Source organism: Calidris pugnax, unplaced genomic scaffold (assembly GCF_001431845.1).
Source record: "Calidris pugnax isolate Ruff unplaced genomic scaffold, ASM143184v1 scaffold31, whole genome shotgun sequence".
NCBI classification, from domain to species: domain Eukaryota; kingdom Metazoa; phylum Chordata; class Aves; order Charadriiformes; family Scolopacidae; genus Calidris; species Calidris pugnax.
The window spans coordinates 9,879,931-9,901,754 of NW_015090786.1; the positions used below are offsets into that span (position 1 = coordinate 9,879,931).

Sequence of the window (21,824 nt, forward strand, 5' to 3'; positions counted from 1 at the left end):
TTTTTTTTTTTTTTTTTTTTTTTTTTTTTTTTTTTTGCTAGGATAGAAGGATGGATCAAGTGTTTAAATGCCAGGCTGACTGATGCCTTAGCAACCGAAATGGATGGCCTTCTGTTGGGCTGTTTATGCTGCTCAGGTGGCTTCTGGCAGCTGGGAAGCTGGTTTTAGCATTTAGAAGATGAGAAATCAGGGCATGCAAGACAATGAAGTTTCACCAGCATAGATTAGAAGTTACTGGGAATAGAACAAAGTTCTCTTTCAGACTTGCCTGTTTGTTTTTTTCTCTGTAACTCTGTGCAGGATTAGCTTCTGGGCTCATCTTTCTATTTTGTGCAATCTTTTTTTCTCTGAACATATGAAAGGCTGCAAAAGAGGTGGTGCCTTCTCTGATAAGATCAGCTAGGCAGATGAGGTTCTCTGTGTACATGGAAGGCTGTCCTGGGTTTACCACATAGAGAAAATTATTCTTATCTTGGAAAACATTATTGGGTCCTGCAAACAGCCCTCTCCTGCTCCCAACAGTAACTGTTTCTGTGAGTTTTTACAATGGAGCTCATGTGCTGAAGTCTAAATAAGATGACTGAACAGTTCCTCTCCCTCTCTTAGAGCTACTTGATATGGTCACTGCAAACAGGAGAGAGAAGCCGTGGTGCTATGTAAAGGAGATGTCTGTGTTTTCTTACTTCATGAAAGATTCAGATGTTTTGTAATCTTAGATGTTATTGAAGCCTTCTAGCTTCTAACTCAATTAAAAAAATGGAACAGCAAAAAGAATTTGAAGACTCTTTCTCCTCTGGATCATTTCATACGGCCAGAGGGTAGAAAGAGGCCTTATCTGCAAAGGAGGCTGCAGCTTGTGAAAGGGGCATGATTGGCTTGAGGAGAGATGCTTTGTGTCACACACAGAGCTGTGTTTGCAGTTGGATTTTTCACAGTGAAAGATGTCACTTTAACTGCTTTGCTAAAGCCCTTTATGAGAGGGGGAGCTGGACCCTGAATGCTTGGCAAGTTCTGGAGCTTGGTGCTTAGCACCATCTCTACAGCTGGAGCAGGCATTGCTCCCCTGATGTTGGCCTCTGCAGGGGGATGCTCTGATTTATACTAGCTATAAAATATCCTCAAAGTATGATTCCACTGGTATCAGAAAGATAGTAACGTATTGTAGTTGTATTGCCTAAGATTATTGTCAGAGCAATGAAGTCTTTAAAAATTTTCCAGCCTTATCCTATATTAGAACCACTTGAAAGGGATAATTTTCAAGTTAAATGCATGCCTGGTGTGCAGGCAATGTGAGATGGTGCTGAAGACACATGCTTTGCAAGCTAAAGACCACACATCGTCCACAGCATTTATTTTTCTCTATAATCAATGCACTTAATTAATCAGCTGCACTGTGAGGAAGTGCAAGGTGGCTAATCGCTTTAATCATTAAGCAGTGGTATTAATTTTCACTTAAGGCATCATCCGTGGAAAGTAAATTAAGATTCTTGAAATGAGAAATGCATAGGAGTGCAAGAGAGCTGATAAGGACGTTTCTGCATCAGTTCTGGCTGGTGCTCTTGAAATTGGCTTGTGCCTCTCTCCAGGGCTTCTCCAAGTAAGTTTTTTTTAAAACATTTTCTCCTTTTATTTGGGCAAGAAAAGGAAAGATTTTAGTCTTCACTGTTTGCCATGGGAGGGACCTGGCATTGCTTTGTTTTGGTTTTTTGTTACCTCCCTTTCTGCAGACCAGGTAGCTTTTGGAACTGGCCTGAAATTTTCTATTAGAACAATATTTTTGCTAGTAAAGTTGAATGTTGTATAAAACCAAATTGCCGATGGGAAAATAGTAGTGAAATACTTTCATTTTGGATCAGTTCAACTGCATTTTAAGTATTTGACTTCTAGAACACATTGAATTAAAACAGGGGTGACAAAATCCCACTCTGGTGCATGGTCCACTTGGGACTATGGGGTCAGATACACAGTCCCCTGGAGGCAGTGCACACCATGTAGTTTTAAAACCAGTTTCAATAAAATTAAGTAAGAGCTTCTTCCCCTGAGTGAAAATACCTCATTTTGGGTTGAAAAAGGCAAAAACGTTATTGAAGATTTTCCAGTTTGGAAGTTTTTTTAATTTTCTATTTTTCAAAGAGTAGTTATTTTAACTGCTCGTACTGTTCAAGGCAGTAACCAGCATTGAAATCCCTGAATATCCATCTGCATTGAAATGGAACTTAATTAAAATTCATGCTGTACTTACGTTTTTGGCTACCAGGGTATCACCAGGGAAGTCTGAATGAGATGGTGCATGTGGGGAACACTAGTCCCTCACAAAGCTTCATCAAAATTTGACAGGTGCTAGGGAGAGGCTCTTGGGTCCAATGATGATTTTGGGAAAGAGAGTCTCAAACCCACTATTAACTACTGGGCATGCAGCTGGTTTTAAAAGGAATTTTGGCAAAGCTCATAGGATCAGCCAAACTTGCAAAAGAGGAGACCAGAGAGACATGAGGAGTCCGCTTTCTTCTGCGAAACCGTACTAGCATAAATACAGTAGGTAAAGTTGCAGATGACCTCCAGTACATAAAGTAGCTCTCCTTTACTGTGCCTGTAAATTAATTTGGTTCATTTGAAATTAATTCAGTTTTTTCTGTCCTGGTACTTCATTTTGACGTGGTTGGTTGCTTTGCATTGTTGGATTTTAGTTGTATGAATTTATATTCTCCATATTAATATTTTACTTCTCAGTAGCTATGTAGGTGGTTAAGATATTTTTAAACACCTGCCCTATTTCAGATTGCTTTGATTTAAATATAATGTTCTTCGCTTCTGTTGCATTCCCAACAGAAGCAATAAGCATAATGAACATCTCTTACCGGGGAACAGAATAGCAGCACACAATGTCTGATAAAATGTTGGCCTCAGTCAAGTAACTATTAGTTTTTCAGAGCAATCAGAAGTTTGGCAGATCATATAAATAACAGATCTGTAATGTTTGTTCTACTGTGTATTCTTTTTTTTAATCATCACAGTAAGAGGCATAGGCTTCCTAGCTTCAGTTGGGCAAGTGATGATACCAAGAGCTGTGGAAACGTGACTGCCCAGGATAACATGTTTTACTGTAGAACAGGAGCTGGTGTTTGATGAAACTTTGGCTACTTTCAATGCTGTGTGGCTGCTGTGAGCTGAAACTTAAATGGCTATGGAAGTGCGTTGTAAGCTTTGATGTAGATTGGGGATCATTGGAAATGTTCTGCAGGCAGGGTGTGGTCTAGATTTTATTAAAGGAGATGAATCTCTCTTTGAATATGTACAAAGGAGAGCAGAAGGACTGTCCTATGGTTAAGAACGTCAATGACTTCAATCTCGGCATATGTTTTTTGGAATTAGTTCTTGTGAGAAACTAAATCATTTCAGTTAAGAGGCTCTTAACTCACCTGCAGAATTAGTCAACAGTGGTACCGTGTCTGACAGATACAACTGCAAATCTGTATTTCAGCAGCTAATGATGTCTAGGACATTTCTTGAATTTACGCATCTAGTAAACTACAGTGAAAACTTTAGCTACAATCATATATACTAATCTTTAAGAGAAGAACTTGAAATGATCATGTATTATTTAAAAGCATAAACACTTGCAAAATGTGTTCTGTGTAAATTCACATGAGAATGTCTGTTCTTAAGATCCTACTTTCTCTACCTGAAATTTTGGATTTAGCTGTCCATTGGTTTTGCTGATTCCACATGGAATAAACAACAAGATCTTTTTAATTAAAGCAAAAGTATATAAATTGGACCATTAAAATCCCTGAGAACCCAGCATGTCTTGACAGGTATTAGTCACGTTATTAATACTCCCCTGGAATGCTCTCAAACTGTGCTAATGAGGTCAACATGCAGCTGGAAGAAAACAGAGTAGATATTCAAGACCTTCTAAGTCTAAGGCCTGTAAGTCAACCTGTGTTTGCTTTTTGTGACAAAAGAAGTGTAGATAATAGTTTGCGTTGTGTTTTTTGAGTCTCTTCCCTGAAAGGTTCATCTGCTTTTGATTCACCTACAATGTCACTTTCATGTGTCCGTTCATCATCTTCCATCTTCATGCAATTAGGGAAACACCAGTTGAGCAGTTGGTTTCTTCTCTTGTTGTACTGCAAACTCTGAGCTATAGGTTTTCTTCCACTGATAGAAAAAACTCTACCCACCACTTAAGAGACCCTTATGATGGATGTGATCCGAGTCCTGCCTGCTGTGTTTGGTGGGAGAGCCTGTGGCAGATTTTGGTAGGATTTGGGTCAGGCCCAGTGAGAGGAGCAAGAGGACTTAGCTCCCTGTCTCTTCCAGCTCGTCCCTCAAAGAGGCTGGAAATACCGGCTGCCACCAAACCTCTGCAAACACAACCTTTACTGCAGCTCAGCACCCAACACGTATTTGATGTACTGGCAAACTTGTCAGTTATTTCTTGCAGGAATATAACTAAAAATAATGGACCTGAACCTCATTTCTCTGCCGCCAGCTTTATACCTCTATTACTCTCTCAACTGCAGTAGGTCGCACTAATACATAACTGAAATTTCTGAAGGAGGGAAAAAATCCATGTATTGGAAAGGGAATGTGGGCCAGGTTTTTAATAAAATGGAACACTAAAACTAGATGAAGTGTGTGTTTACAATATTTTTCAGTAAAAGCCATTGCAATCTTTGTATTTGCTGTTATGATAAATTAATCTGATGGCTGATATATCTGTAGACACTCAGCTGCCAGATTTTTTTTCTTTTTTCCCCCTGAATTAAAGAAATCAAGGAGTTCCTTTCAGAGTCTGAAGCTTTAAAGCTTTACGTTGCTGCTTGCCCTGAAAATCTTTAACAGTAACTAGTTGCTTAATTTATTTTTATTTTAATTCCATTTTCTTAGCAATGTGCCTCCCTATAAACATTCAGTACCCCTTCGCTATGTTGCAGGTACATCTTAAAGATTCTTTTCCACCCTCTCTGAAAATGAAGGAATGTTTGGCTGAGCAGAAATAGGTTTCTGTTTTTTTGTAAGTTTACTTGCTTTTGCCTGCAGAGCTCTGGCTCTAAGTAATTAAAAACTGGTGATGTGGTTCAGGTTTCCTCCACATCAACCTGAACATTGTGGAGCAGGCTAAGAATGCCAAGAGGTGAATTGTGAAGCAGCCTCTTATTATAAGCACAAGTTCATTTGGCTGCTTGCTTTTTAATAAAGTCTCCTGCCTGCCTCAATTTCTTCTGCTTTTTCCTATATGGGGTTAAGATGCAGGGGAGAGGAAATGAAGAGTATTTCAATAAGCTAGTTCTATTTATAAAAAATCTTTAGGAAATTTTTTTTTTTAAATTATCCACTTTTTAAAGTACCCGCCCAGTCTAGATTTTTCCTCTTAGTGTCTGTGATTCTTTTTTTTGGTCCTGTTTGAGTGTATTCCTCCAAGCCAAGCATTAGCAAAGAGCTACAGAGTTAGATGACCCTTAGCTGGATGCATTTGGACTTTCAGCTGGTTTACTCTACTGGGAGAACATTTGACAGTCTTGCTACCTAAGAATGGAACTGGTAATTTCATCGCTTCTCTGAAACTTGACCAAGTTTGTGCTTGGATCTACCTGTGTGGTATAAATCACTGCTGTGCTCCCCAGGTGCCTTATTCCTACATGAAATGCTTTGTTTAGCTGCAGCCTTTCTTTTTGAAGATGCTTACGTGCCATCCAGCAGTGTAACTTGTGGTCTTCTGATTTTTGTCTGTAGGGGAGATAGGAAAGAAATTAGTAAGGAAAAAGTAAAATTAGAGGTTGTGTGACGTTGTAGTGCCAAGTGATATGTAGAGGAGATCATTAGTTACTTGACAAAGGAAACCTGCTTAATGGAGAAAAAGAACACAATGTAAGATGATCTCAGTGAAGCTATTTTTCTTCATAACTGTTAATTCAGAAATATTGCTACCTTAATGAAGATAAATATAAATGTTAACATGAGAATCCATGGTTTTCTTGGCTGTGTTTTTTGTTTGTTTGTTTTTAAACCTAAGTGGTGAAAAAGTTTCAGCTTTGCAAAATAAGAAGTTGAATCAGAGGTAGGATGGCCCACATGTCTTCCTAGAAATTCTGATAACTGGATTATTAGGATTGTTACTGCTTATTATCTCAACTGTTTTCGCTGTCATAAATGAAGTGGTAGTCACCTGTTGTTTACAGTCAGTTTTACCCTCTTTTGGGTGTAATTCCAGTAGTTTAGCTTTTGACCTGATCCTAGATGCTTGATGAATGTTAAGGAAATTGAAATAAGAGTTTTTTCAGTGATAACTAGAAAATGAAATCACCGCTGCAGCGTGCTCTATACTTGCGTGTTCTGGTTTTTGGGGACCTCATGTATTACTCAGGACCCAGCACACTGCTCTCATTCATCCGTTTCAAATTAAGTATCATTCCATGACAGTTTTGTAAAGGAGGATGGCAGAAAAGGGTGGTGCTGTCTTATTCATTATTTGAGATCTGGCTGGTGTTGTCTGGCTGAGTATTTTTACTTCTATGATGTGCCTGTAAGAACTGGATAAAAGGCTTCTGTATATAGAGGGGCATGATGATATTCACCAGGAGGGACTTACGTCTTTAAGGAAAATTTTTCACAATGAGAACAATCAGCCATTGGAATAATCTCCCCAGGGAAGTGGTGGATTCCCCAACATTGGACATTTTTAAGGTTCAGCTGGACAGGGTGCTGGGCCATCTCGTTTAAGCTCTGCTTTTGCCAAGAAAGGTTGGACCAGGTGATCCTTGCGGTCCTTTCCAACCTGGTAGTCTATGATTCTGTGATGTTCTTGGTGTTGACAAGGTCTTGAATGCAGCTCTGAATTTGCTGGATAGTAATATAGGACATGTAAATTAGTTCATGTAGAGGAAGACCTACTTAAGAAGTTGCATATTGGTTTTTTTTAATTTCCATTAAAAAAAAACAAAAACAAAAAACCAAACAAACAAAAAGTCCCCAAACCCAGAAACCAGAACAAAATAGGCGAACGTGCTCCCCATGGTAGAGAGGAGGCGGGTTTCTGTATGACTGCTGACTTTAAAAACAGTTTGTCATTAATGACCTTTGAGCCTTATAGCACCCCTCCTAGGCAAAATATCATGTTGCCTCCTTTTTTTGCCTCCTGGTGAGCATATTCCATTTTCTTAAGCTTGTGTGTACAAAACTGAATTTCATTTTTCCACCACATGACATTTGGTGTTATTTTAGTACATTTTCTCCGAGATGTTCTATGTTGTAATTTGAGCCCAGAGGTTTGCTCACTCTTTGGATCAGTAAAGAAATCAAACAAGCAAAAGGTATCTTTCTGCCTCAGATCTCTAAGGATTTGCAGTTGCCTGAAGAGGATAAGACCAGATGCCACCTGTGTTACAAATGTTTCTCTTCTCTTAAAGGATACAAATCTCTGGGCTAAATTCACCTGTGCTTTAACGTCATGAATAGAGTCAGACTGTGATGAGCAAGACGTGTCTTTAATTGTTTGTCTCCTGGACTAGCATGTGAACATAGGCACATTTCTTGAGTTACAGAGAAAAAGAGAAGTATATGTGAATTACTCTTCAGAGGCTTGTAAAGTCATATAAAAATTTACGGGCTTGCTGCATTATTCAAGGTACATAATTTTATTACAGATCTGAGCAACACATGGGACAATTGATTTATTGTTACGGTCATATTTTACAGAACGAATGTTTTACAAAGACTTTACTGCATGTATTTTAAAAAGTACAGGGCAATTCTTTGGAAAATGACAGTCTAAGCTTATGTTTTAACGAAAGCAGAATTTTTTTACACGTTTAAGCTCTGCTTTTGCCAAGAAAGGTTGGACCAGGTGATCCTTGCGGTCCTTTCCAACCTGGTAGTCTATGATTCTGTGATGTTCTTGGTGTTGACAAGGTCTTGAATGCAGCTCTGAATTTGCTGGATAGTAATATAGGACATGTAAATTAGTTCATGTAGAGGAAGACCTACTTAAGAAGTTGCATATTGGTTTTTTTTAATTTCCATTAAAAAAAAACAAAAACAAAAAACCAAACAAACAAAAAGTCCCCAAACCCAGAAACCAGAACAAAATAGGCGAACGTGCTCCCCATGGTAGAGAGGAGGCGGGTTTCTGTATGACTGCTGACTTTAAAAACAGTTTGTCATTAATGACCTTTGAGCCTTATAGCACCCCTCCTAGGCAAAATATCATGTTGCCTCCTTTTTTTGCCTCCTGGTGAGCATATTCCATTTTCTTAAGCTTGTGTGTACAAAACTGAATTTCATTTTTCCACCACATGACATTTGGTGTTATTTTAGTACATTTTCTCCGAGATGTTCTATGTTGTAATTTGAGCCCAGAGGTTTGCTCACTCTTTGGATCAGTAAAGAAATCAAACAAGCAAAAGGTATCTTTCTGCCTCAGATCTCTAAGGATTTGCAGTTGCCTGAAGAGGATAAGACCAGATGCCACCTGTGTTACAAATGTTTCTCTTCTCTTAAAGGATACAAATCTCTGGGCTAAATTCACCTGTGCTTTAACGTCATGAATAGAGTCAGACTGTGATGAGCAAGACGTGTCTTTAATTGTTTGTCTCCTGGACTAGCATGTGAACATAGGCACATTTCTTGAGTTACAGAGAAAAAGAGAAGTATATGTGAATTACTCTTCAGAGGCTTGTAAAGTCATATAAAAATTTACGGGCTTGCTGCATTATTCAAGGTACATAATTTTATTACAGATCTGAGCAACACATGGGACAATTGATTTATTGTTACGGTCATATTTTACAGAACGAATGTTTTACAAAGACTTTACTGCATGTATTTTAAAAAGTACAGGGCAATTCTTTGGAAAATGACAGTCTAAGCTTATGTTTTAACGAAAGCAGAATTTTTTTACACAGGCAAAAGTAATTTATTTGTATCGTTGTATACAGGCCATTACTTAGTAATGATTGAAATAATCTTACCATCTGATCCAGTACCTCTTCTGGTAGTATTTTATTTGGGGTAGAGGTGCAGGATTCTAGAAAGCAAAAACAGAGATATGCCTAAAAATAAAAGTCAGTTCCTCTCTGTAATATAAAAACAACCATTTTTATTATGTAAATAATAACTTAAACAATCATTTATAAGTATTTATGCATGATTGATGACTGATAAACATCAGGTTCAAATTGCTTTGCAATGGTGAACTGATTTTGGTTGAACATGAAGAGTAGGATTCATCTCATCCTAACACTGTATGCCTGATGACTAGTCTAAGTCTAGACTCTGATCTATGATCAGTGCCTAAAACTGGTGGGTGGAGTTGTTCCTTGGAGAAGAAGACCAGGCAACTACCTTAGATATTGGAAAACTAAATATTAGACACATCAAGTCTATGAGAAGTAACTGCCGATAGACTAGTTTGGCATTAAAACTGGAAACCACCTCAATTGAAAAGCAGAATGTTTTAATTTCCAGTGTCCTGTTGCAGATCCTCATTTGCATGGATTTTGGATGGCACCTCCTGGGTTCCTCCCCTGATTGCATAGTGATAAATCCCCTTTTGCTGCCCACTGGGGAATCCAGCCAGGGGAGGAGACTGGCAGCCCATAGATTTTATTATTCACTCCCCAAAACACAGTATGAAACATTTTTGCTATCCACTGAAGCAGTTCCCTTTCTGGTCCATTGTTGAAACTGATTTAATTTGTCACTGGTTAATGCTTTTAAAAAAAAAAAATAATAAAAAAGGTTGAGCTTTAGATATTTGGGGATTTGATCTTTAAATTAGGAAGTTGAAGCAGTCCATTTGTACTCGTCGCTGCTGTTCCGTTATCTGTTCTGCTGCTTCCATAGCGTGGGCGGAATATTCCTTCACGAAGCTGAAACTCGCTGTCTTTTCTCAAAGACCCTAATGAAGATAAATCGTACCGTCAGCACTTGTTTTCTTTCCAAGAATTCTTCTTAATTTTGCACTTTGTGGATGGTTCCTGCTACGTTAACTATCTTTTTCCTCTGAATGCAGTGATCCAAAACCGAGCAAATAAGAGCTGCTGGATTTGGAAGAGGGCTGCACAACTTTGTTTATAGCCTGCCTAACGCAACCTTTCCATAATCTGACGTTGGGGTACATGGGACATACAGCAGAGCTGCAGTCTGCTGGAGGGGGGGCCCAATCATTCATGCTGGAATCCCTTTACCTGTCACTATTCTGGACACGAGTGATACATCTGCACAGCTAGAAGGGCTTTACCATCCATAATTCTCTGCACAAGGGAGTTTTAGAGTCAAGAGTGGTTGATAGCTACCAGCAGGTGCTTGCGTGTCTCCTGTTTTCCTGAAAAATCAAAAAATGAGCCTCTCCAGAGACTCCCTTTGAGCTTAAGGTGTGTGTAAGTAGGACTGCGTTTATTCCAGACAAGAAAAAACTCATCTGACCCACAACTGAGTTTAAATTCTCATCTGTACAATATTTTTAGAGTGAAAACATGGGTTCTGACTGAATAAAAAGCTGGCTGTATATTGAACTAATTACGTTTAGTGCCAAGTTAGACCATACCTACATGAAAGAAAAGATCTGAAATGACTGGAACTAAGCTGAGTTATTTGCAGCCTGCATAGTGTCCGGGCCATGGCTAGTCCAAGGCAGTAGCATAAGAAAATTTCTTTCATTTGTGATTGAACTGCATTTCTCTCCAAGAGTTGCCAAGCCTAGCATCTGTGACGGGGTTGGTTTTATCTTCTTATGAAATTAGTCAAAGAGATTGATCGTTTGTATTTTTGACTTTGGTTGGTTATGTTTTTTCAGCTTGTCCTGCTAGGACTTGATACTGCACTCATTTAAATAAAACTATATAATACCTGGATCTTCTCGCTCAGGATCCTGCCACCAGCAGCAGCCAGTAGTGGATGCTTGGGCAGCAGTACGGTCACCAGGTTGGAGACTGTGTGGTATCTGCCTGGTTATGGCCTCCCAGCTTCTAGCATTTATGGACTGGTGGAGAAGGAGGAAGCACAGCATCTAGTACCCCTTCCACATTCATCTTCTGTTAATTTGTCTAACCACTTTCTGGTTTCATTCAGGCTTTTAACCTCTGTATTGCTGGGGAGCAATGAATTTTGTAACTGAGTGTGTGCTCTGTGGAAAAGTGCTACTTCTTGTTTTCTGCTACTTCTGAATCTCCCCTCTGGTAATTTGTGTGGATTCCTACTAGTTCTTGTATGATGAGAAACAGTAAATAATAACTCCCTGCCCACCTTCTCTGTGCTATTCATGATTTATAGACCGCTGTCAAATTCCCCTTCTTGCCCTGGATGAAAAGTCATTTTCTGTTTACTCTTAGCTCATACAAATCTGTGCCATTCGAAGTGCTGTGTAAGCAGTTGTGGTAATTAAAAGAGGTAAATTAAGCATAAACCTGGGCACGGAGACTTAGAAGCACTGAGAATTTGTGGCTGTAGCTGAAATTATTGGAGGGCGTCTTGAGGCTGAAAATCAGGGCCTTAGTGTAGAGATATGGAGCAATTAATAAGGATACTCACAGGGGGATTCAGTTTTGAGCTGGAGAACAGCATCCAGCTGCTTGACAGGCATTCTGCAAATCTCTGCTCCAGTCAAATGCTGCAAAGTATTTGTTGTCTGTGCTGAATATAAGCAACCAGGCTTTCTGAAATGATCACCCCAAACAATCACTGTGCAGTAGAATCATGGAACTGTCTAGGTTGGAAAAGACCTTTGAGATCATCTAGTCCAACCATCAACCTAACTCTGATAAAAAACCATCACTAAACCATGTCACTAAGCACTGTGTCAACCCGTCTTTTAAATACCACCAGGGATGGTGCCTCAACCACTTCCCTGGGCAGCCCATTCCAGAGCTTAATAACCCTTTCAGTGTAACAATTTTTCCTAATATCCAATCTGAACCTCCCCTCGTGCAACTTGAGGCTGTTTCCTCTTGTCCCATCGCCTGTGACCTGGGAGAAGAGACCGATCCCTGCTTCTCTACAACTATCTTCCAGGGAGTTGTAGAGAGCAAAATAAGATCTTCCCTTAGCCTCTTTTTCTCCAGGCTGAACACCCCCAGCTCCCTCAGCCTCTCCTCATAAGACTTATCCTCCAGACCCCTCACCAGCTCCGTTGCCCTTCTCTGGACCCGCTCCAGCACCTCAATGTCTTTTCTGTGGTGAGGGGCCCAAAACTGGACACAGCACTCGAGGTGAGGCCTCACCAGTGCCCAGTACAGGGGGACAATCACCTCTCGGGTCCTACTCCCCACACTGTTCCTGATCCAGGCCAGGATGCTGTTTGCCATCTTGGCCACCTGGGCACACTGCTGGCTTATGTTCAGCCGACAGTTGACCAACACCCCCAGGTCCTTTTCTGCCAGGCAGCTCTCCAGCCACTCTTCCACAAACTTTTGTAGCTGCAGGGGGTTGTTGTGACCCAAGTAACTTGAAAGGTACTTAGTTTTACCCTCCAAGGATCAAGGACAACGTCGTCCCTGTTTCATTCCAGCCCAAGTGTTTGGGAGTTAGCGTTTTTGAATCCAAAACCCAAAGACTTTGGTGCTGCCAATGGACTGTCTATTCCTGTACCCCAGGAACTGAGAATCTGCTGAAGGGGAATGTTTTTAGGAGCAAAGCTATTCATACACGAGTCTCAAATTATCTTCAATAGCATGCTCAGCCAAATCTTAAAAAGAATGCAAGTACACATTAATTAAGAATTAACATAATTCTGTTCCTTGAGCATGGTGTTTATTAAAATATAAACTCTGTGAACATACACTTGAGAGGAAGCTTCTAAATATTTTTATAAGCTTAATTTTCACTCACCCTTTATTTATTTTTTCATTAAGAGACAAGAAAAAAGATGGCACTTGACTTTCCGAAACTTTCCATTTGCTTCTCAGATATAGCATCAAAAAGTTGCTGAGTGTCCTTAACTCTGCTGATTGGGCAAAATCAGGAATGATATGAAAAGCGGAGGCATGGGATGACATTTTGAAAAGCACTGAAAGCTGCGTTTGTCACGCTGTTCAGACAACTAAAGGACCAAGAAATGGAGTTTTCACATTTCAATTTTGAGATGTTCACATTCTTTAGGCATTGAAATGCGTTGAGAAATCTGACACTTGTAGTACCACAGATATTTTTCAAAAACAATTCTATGATGGAAAACCCAAGTATCCGGTCACTTCCACCACTGTTTGGAAAATAGGATTTAACCTTTATCCTGCCCCACCAAGTAGTGTAGCACCTAAATACTCTTGCAAGTGTTGGTGATCAGCCCCTCCGTAGTACTCTCACAGCACTTCACAATTAGCCACCCTGTTTGAAAATAGTAACGGTCTGCAGGAGGCTTTGCGGTCCAGAAAACATCTTTCCTCAGGCTTACAGGTGTGGGAGATGGCACAGCGCAACAGGGACCAGTTTGCATCCAGACGCATCTCACAGAAGAAAGAGGACAAAGTTTGCTCATGATCCTCAGCTCCCCCTTTGATTTGTGTTGCTCTTAGCCCTGCATCTGTGCTTTTCTGCTGACTTGCTGAACTACTTTGTGTTTTGCAGAATGCCAAAGCCAGCTATGACTTCAGCAGTAACGATCCCTACCCCTACCCCCGCTACACGGATGACTGGTTTAACAGGTAAATGGGTTTTAACCCACTTTGGTTTGCTTAAGAAATGATAAAATATTTGCTGGTATTTGTGGAATGTCTGTTTTCTGCTGACTCCAATGGTTGCCAGAACAGAAGCTGCAGTTTCACTACTGCTTCAAAATTAGAGGTGACTTATGACATCATTTTTGGGGGTAACCTCTAAATTGCACTGAACAACCATTTTATGGTTTATAAATGAAGTTGCTGCTTCAGAAGAGTATGTATGTAAATTATTGGAATGAGTGACAGCCACGTACCATTTTCTGTCAGCTATCCTAGGATATTATGGTAACCCAAATCTGTATATGCTTAATACTGTTTTGCCTGGTTTCCCATCTGCTGTGTCTGAGGCACTCTGACTGCTGGCTAATTTTAAAGGGCATGAGCTGGAGACAGGAAAAGGCTTTGGGTTTCATCTGATTTTAGACTAAGAAGGCAGAAAACCAGCATGGTGTAGATTGACCAGTTTAGAAACAACTACATCTTACATAAGTTCTGAATCGTCTGTGGTTTTCACCTTGATTTAAGGATGGCGTCCATGGGTAGCGTTACAGGATTGATTCCGAGGTATTTGTAGCTGCTGAAGGAATTAAAGTTCCTGTGCACTGACTCGGAACCTGTTCTGTTGTATGTATAAACCTGGAATCAACAGTGCAGCTGTGCTTGTTGGGATATTTCTAAGACATCGTGATTGCCCAAGACCCACTCCTCCTCCAACATATTCTGAACCTAGCCAGTTTCCAGCAGGTGAAGGTCTGGTCCTCAATGTATGATGTTAACAAGAATGGCCTTTCAAAAGAAAAGGCTTCAGATTTTAGGAAGTTTGACCTTTTTTGTTTCCCAAAATTAATTTTTGGTTAGAATGGAACAGAAGCATCCTAGCAAGATGTTAAGGTAGTCAAGGGTGTAGAGCCCAAGGCCCATCCAGAAGGTGTGTTTACTCCTTGGCAATCTCAGTATCCAGCATCGCTGGCTCTGCAGTATATTCCCCAAGATCTCGGGCGTGTTCCGCTTGGATTTACAAAAATTGTTTCAGGATATTTTCAGTGAAATTTCCGAATGTCATCTAGTTGTAAACCTAACTGATGTTGCCAACGTTGCCAAAGCAGCAGCACTGAGGATTTGAAAACTTTCAAAGGTTTCAGGGCTAAGTCTTAGTGCTTATCAAAAAATATTTTAGGCTTTTTTGATGTGTGATCTCTAACTTAGTATGGATGGCCTCTGAGTTTTGTATGGGTTTTTTTGTTTTTATTTCTAAAGAGATCGATTTTAGCTCTGTCAGAATGATGGAACAAAGATGTGGAGCAGGTGTGCTTCCACCTCAGACACAGGCTTTCTGGAATGGATCAAACAGATTTAGGAGCTGTGATGTCCTCCTTTGTAGTCCTGCCATTATTCAGCCAAAGCAAGATGCCAATGAGATTTCTCCTTCATTTCAGGAAAGGGCATCTGACACTTTTAAACTAGTATGAATCCAATTAGTGAATGGAAATTCGGAGAAAGACTAGGGCTCTAATTTGTGAAGGTCTGCTGCCTTTCTCGCTTTACTTTATGCAAAGGATCTTTGTAGGGGAAAGGTGTCACTTAGCTCTCGAGCAGCACAGAGGAAAATTAAATTTAGCTTTAGTGGGTAATGGTAGCTTGTATCATTTTCAGTGTTCAGTGTGGAACTTCATAAAACTAAGTGTGTTCTGCCAAGCCCCATTAACACTGATTGTTCTGCTATCAAGTATTTTATAGGGGGGCACAGTTTGCAGTCCTTACTTGTTCTGCAAGGTGGCCCTGGAGGCAGAGTTACCTCCTAAAGTCTCTTGAAAAGGGGCCTTGAGCATCCTGGATGGTGCAAGGCTTGTGATTTCTGGCCCCAGGTGCCTCTGAGTAACTTCGGGCACCCATGTGAAGAATCGAGGGTGGGCAGCATGGTCATCTGTGACCTGATCTGTAATTATTAAGAACTGCATGATGCTGGTGTTCAGAGAACTGCAACACTTTCTTCTCTTTCTTTTCTTGAGAGGATAGGGAGCTCAAGTCAGGAGGAGAAAAGCAATGCAGAAACTGCTTTGCTTATTTCCTTCATTATTCTTTGCAGAAAAGAACAGAAAGCATAGCATTCTTGGTCACAAACCTTGAGGTTTCTTTGGTGAGACAGGGAATTTTCTGTCTTGCAAGGTAAATTATGGGAGCAACACTTTCAGTAAAGCACCCCTTTCCTACCTGCAAAATTCGAGAAGGCTTTAAGGTGCAAGATTTGATGATTTCTCTGGGCTGAGATTTAAACCAGCAGACCATATCCAGCTGTTCAGCAGTGGTTGTGACTTTTTCTCTGCATGTTTCTCTGCTGTACTGTTAATCAAGCTGATGTGCTCATACATTGCCTATTATCGTAACTTCTGACTCCTGAGTTACTACTACTGGTAGGTTACAACTGTCTGCCTGTGACAGTCTGTCCATCCATATGTGTAGCTGCACAGGTGCATCTGGATTGAGAGTAGTTACACCCAAAAGCCATTCAGAGAAACCTGCACTAAAGGCTCCATTTTGCTCAGTTTGCAGTCAGTGATGTATCTCCCATTGAATTTTATGCATGCAGGAGGATCAGACTCAAAATAGGATAGCATAACATCCCTTTTTCCATAAAGAATACATTTCTGTGTGAGCAATTCAAGTGATTTGTGGAACAAGAAGCAGAGGACTGTTTTTTAAAGAGATGAACCAAGGGGCTTTTGTGAGCTGCCAGCTGCATGTGCAAAGTGTCATTAGTCTTTAAGAAAAAAGGGAGAGGTTTTTGCATGGAGTATTTCATTAATCGCAGCTGCTCTGCTTGTAAGCACAGATTCTCCTTCCAGGCTGCTGGAAACACTTTGGCATTACCTTCTAACAGCCACTGGCCCGTGAAACCAAGCAGGGTGGGTTTTGGAAGGGGACAGCGCGGTGCCTCGGGCAGGGAGTTTTAGTTGGGCTGCTGTTAGAGGGAGAGGGACACACATGGCTGGGCAGTCAAGAGATTTATTCCTGTGCTTACCACATGGACTGCTTGACTGTGTTCAGACCCACAGCCGGGGGACCAAGCCAGGATAGAGGACATGGGGCAGGGCTGTGTTTGAGCCTGAAGAGCAGTGGGAGGAGTGAAGGAACCTGAACCAAGCCCTGTTCCCAAAAGCAGCAGCAGTTCTTTTTTATTTTGGAACCACTTCGAGAACTGCCTGTGATTTGTTGTTTTTTTTTTTTTCCTCCTGAACCACATTAGGGACCTTGGCATGTAGCATGTTGTGTGGTGTACCCATAGAAGTCAGAGATAGCGTGGCCTTTCTGTACAGCCCTCTGATTTCTTGTGAGCATGCAGAAGGCACAATTAGGGGCTCCCCATCTCAGAGCACTGAGATTACAAATTTCTGCCATGATATAAATAACCAATAATTACTTCTACTCCTGTAGCCTTTGTATTCTGTATACGCTCTCACCCAGATAGGAGTTAGCTGGGCAAAAGTTATTCACTATCTTGGAAACCCATATTCTTAAAAATGTCCTTTACTTATTATGGATCCAAACAAAACAGCACTGAGTCAAGGAAAGAACTCCCCTTGGCTTCCAGACAGCGCTCATTAACAGTAAAAACACCTGCTCCCCTCCTCCTCGTTGTTCAATCAATACAATGGAAACAACATAATAATTGAGAATTTGTTTAAACATGTTTAGCAGCTCTTTCTACCTGCAGTGTTGTGACACGAGAGTCAGGGAAGAGCTGCAGCAGTACTGCTGGTTCTTGGCAAGTTTGGATGCAGGCAGAGTTCCCCAGAGCAGGGGAACGCTTTCCCTTGGGGAAACACTCAAATACTTAGAAGCTGAAAATGTCATGTGAGTCAAAAGAGGATGACATTTGCCCCACAAAATTGCCCCTCTGAGCTTTGCATATTTAACTGCTGCCCAGTGCCAGCAGAATGAGTGTCTCGGTGAACGAGATAGGCAGATCATTCCAGCAGTTGAGACTGCAGCTCTGCATAGCCCTTCCCTGCCAACAGCTCAAGTTAAAAAGGATGGATCCTGTCCTTTGCTGTCTGCAGAAGCATTTCAAAGCAGATGAAAAGGAATCATAGAATCATGGAACGGTTAGAATTAGAAGGGACCTTGAAGGTCACCTAGTTCCAACCCCTGCCCTGGGCAGGGACACCTCCCACCAGACCAGGTTGCTCAAAGCCCCATCCAGCCTGGCCTTGAACCCCTCCAGGGATGGGGCAGCCACAGCTTCTCTGGGCAACCTGGGTCAGTGTCTCACCACCCTCGCAGCAAAGAATTTCTTCCTGATAGCTAATCTAGATCTCCCCTCTTTCAGTTAAAAACCATTACACCTTGTCCTATCACTCCACTCCCTGGTAAGGAGTCCCTCCCCATCTCTCATGTAGGCCCCTCTAGGTACTGGAAATGGCTCTAAGGTCTACCCAGAGCCTTCTCCAGGCTGAACAACCCCGACTCTCTCAGCCTGTCCTCACAGCAGAGGAGCTCCAGCCCTCTGAGCATCTTTGTGGCCCTCCTCTTGACTTGTTCCAACAGTCCAGGTCCTATGCTGAGGACTCCAGAGCTGGATGAAGTATGTGTTATTTAAACCAGCTGAAGGCAAAACTGACACTCAGTTGGATCAGTCTCTCCCACCTTAGGTTCATGAATATTCATGCAAAATGTTTGCATTTATATAATGTTTATGGATAACTTGCTCTGCATGCTAATACATAGTTTACCTTTGAAGTAACTTTTTCATAGGTGGAAATATTCTCAATTGTTTTCTTTCCCCTTATTTGAAACATTGAAATAATAGTGAAGAGGTGAATGCTGGAAAGAAAAGTTGTGATTTGTGCCCATAACACAGGTCACTTCATATAAACCACAATGGATTTATCAATGATACATGAACAGCAAATAGGGCTAAATTGGAAAAGTCTGCTATTTGCCATTAATAATTCAACCAAATGCATTTGCACTAACTCACATATGATTTTTTTTTCTCCAGTCAGCAGCACAGTATCTAAACCCTGAGCTGCTGGAACAGCTCTACTTGCAGTTTCCATCATGTGGGCTGGAGCGCAGGGAAGGTGAGGTGGGGGAGAGGATCTTCTGATAAAACCTTTTCACCAGGAAGGTCCTAATACTTTTTTTCCCTCAGAGAGAAAGAGCTCACCTGGCAGTGTCACTGACTTTTTTGTGCCCCAGCATCAGTCAAGACAATTTTTTAACAAAGCCATTTATTCTGCTCTGTGGCTTGTAGCTAGCCCACAGGTGACTAGATAATGAATGCCTAGCAACAGTATATTTTTTTCACAGTTCCTTGAACAAGGGCATGAGGGAAAACCTGCTTGATTGTTGAAAGAAATTTCTCCAGCAGCTGAATAAGAAATCTGTATAGCTCTCCTCTCTTCCCGCTTTGTAAAAGGAACTTGCATGAGATCTTCACCCTTTCATGATCAAGACACTGTGTAGATTCAAGGCCAGAGTCAAGATCAGCCATTTTCTCTTGTGGAGCTGCCTTTAAAAATATATTCTTCCAAGTCCAGCAGGAAGAAGAATGTGTTGCTTCTCACCCCTTTGTTAATGTTGCACTCACCTTTGCTGAGAGGAAAAAGATGATTAGAACAAACCAATTCTGCTGCCTCCTGGGATGGTTCATCTGGTACTTTGTATAGCCTTTACAATACAGTGCTACTAATTGCACGAAGCCTTAGTGTGCTGCAGGAGCAATGCCAGTTTTAACGCACAGGATGGATTGATGTGAGCAGTAGGATGGATTCATATTGATTCACCATCTTAAGTGTAAAGAAACCTGACAGCAGCACAGGTTTCATGAGTTTCTCTGCTGCTGTGCTATTTTTTAAAAACTGGATTATATTGTCCGTATTTATCTTCTATGTGGTTTAATTTCTGTGATGAATTAGGAGAAAGGAAAATGTAATTTGCCTTTCTGCAGGTCTGCCTCGGGACCACTGCCAGTTAAAGGCTCTCTGTTAAGAGCTGTAAGGCACTTGAGAGGTGCCAAGTGTTCTTGAAATGCCATGTATCAGCCCGAACCCCGACCTCTGTGTCAGAGCAGAGACACTTTCCACTTGAGCACAAAGCTGCAGCTCTGTAAGCTGACAGCTGGAGCACCTTGTCAGCTCTCCTGGGAATTAGGCACTGGAGGAGAGAGGTGCATGTGCCTTGGGTCTGGCCAGCTTTGGGACTGGCTGAGGAGTGCAGGGACTTCTGTGGCTCCCTTCTGCCACTCCAGCTTGATATTGCACCCACCTCTTTCCATAGCATTGCTTTCGTGGGCAGGGATACACTCCTGATACGTGTTTTAACAGCAAAAAGGCAACCACACTTTGTTCTGTGAAGTTCAAAATAACGGGTATCGCACTGTCAAGCCACAAAATTCAAGGAGTTAATACTGATCTTATTTTTATACTGGTCTGTGAAGGGCCTGTTTCTGCTGACTAATGGTTGGTAACAAGGCAGAACCTGTGTGACAGAGTTAAAAGGTGTGAATAACTTCACATCTAAATGAAGCGTAAGTATGCGTGTTAACCTCAGCTCAAGCATCGCCCGTACTGCAGAGGGGAAGTTGATTATCTCCTGCTTGAGGAAGGAATGAGCTCATGCAGGTATCAAAGTCCAACACTCAACAATTTGCCATGGAACAGTTTTCCTCTGCAGGGCTGGGAGCTGACTGTGGAGCAAAGCCAAGATCACGGTGATCGAGCTCAGCTGAGCACACGCATTCGCTGGGGTTCACGTGGTGTCTCTGTCTTCCCTTTTGCAGCCATGGGACGAGGTGTGCAGGAGAGGTGTCTGCTGCTGCCAACAACAACATATGCGGCGTGGGAGTTGCCTACAACTCCAAGGTGGCAGGTACGGTTATCGGTTGGAGGTGTAAATGGTCCTTATGCCAGGTTCATAGAATCATAGAATGGTTTGGGTTGGAAGGGACCTCAAAGATCATCGAGTTCCAACCCCCCTGCCCTGGGCAGGGACACCTCCCACTAGACCAGGTTGCTCAAGGCCACATCCAGCCTGGCCTTGAACCCCTCCAGGGATGGGGCAGCCACAACTTCCCTGGGCAACCTGTTCCAGTGTCTCACCACCCTCATAGTAAAAAATTTCTTCCTGAGATCTAATCTGAATCTTTTTTCTTCCAATTTAAAACCATTTCCCCTTGTCCTATCATTACACCTCCTGGCAAAGAGTCCCTCCCCAGTGCTTCTGTAGGCACCCTTCAGATATTGAAAGGCCGCTATAAGGTCTCCCCAGAGCCTTCTCTTCTCCAGGTTATCAGTTCAAGGTGTAAATGGTCCTTACGCCACTGCATCCCAGGCAGAGCTTCTGCAGAGACAGGGAGCGTTGCCCAGGACAGGACGGTGGGTTGGCACTGGGCCATGTGTTTATTAGTTTTTACAGTAGCTGGGGAGAGGAATTGCTCCGTGGCTTTGCCTTTTCAATTGAGGGCCTTATATAGCCTCTTTAATAACACTGCAGAGGAACAGCTCTGCTGCTCCTTACGCCAACTCCTGTTTGTATACTGATTTTCAATGCTTCTTCCCTGAATTGTAGAATCACTTGTGACAAATCTCATTTTGGAGGAGGTAAAATATAAATTCTTGCTGCACTTAGAAAACTGCCCTTGAAAAGGCAAATCCTGTGCTACTCTTGCTCTTCAGGCTCTCTCAGGGCAGGCCCTGCAGTGCTGTAAATCTCTGCAGTCATTGGCTTCCTCTATTTTAACAAGTGATGCAGAGTGGTGGAAGCAGATGCACAGAATGAAGTGGGTGATGCCTAGCACCCAGCGTTCACACTCGGGTGTACTGGGTGTTTCTGCTTCTAACTAGCTCTCATCTGCACTGATAGGTGGAACACAAGGACTGGAGTGAGTTAGGTGCTTGGACAGCATGTGTCAGTTTAGTTTAATCTAAAGAAATCCAGTTTCCCCCCCCCCAGTTTTAAGACTATTCCATGATGAGAACTGAGGCCCAGCGAGCAGAGATAGATGATGATGAATTTCATTCCATTCCCCAGTCCACACTAAAGCTTCAGTGTGGATGCACCCACTGCTTCCTGGGAATGGTTGACAGAGTGTGTGCACGGGCCGCTCTGCTCTGCTTGGCCAGTCCCTGTTTCACCACAGTGTCAGAAGAGTCTGGAGAAGGCTACATT

At 41.8% G+C, this 21,824-nt stretch overlaps 1 protein-coding gene across 2 annotated transcripts in view; it reads left to right on the plus strand.

Annotated features, from left to right (window-relative positions):
• PCSK2 (proprotein convertase subtilisin/kexin type 2) overlaps window positions 1-21,824 on the plus strand; it is a 135,557-nt gene that overhangs the window by 86,598 nt on the left and 27,135 nt on the right. For both annotated transcript variants that reach the window (XM_014966447.1, XM_014966446.1), the window contains exons 6-7: window positions 13,564-13,640; window positions 20,437-20,525. In XM_014966447.1, coding sequence (XP_014821933.1) covers window positions 13,564-13,640; window positions 20,437-20,525 — 166 coding nt within the window. The remainder of the gene's footprint in view (window positions 1-13,563; window positions 13,641-20,436; window positions 20,526-21,824) is intronic.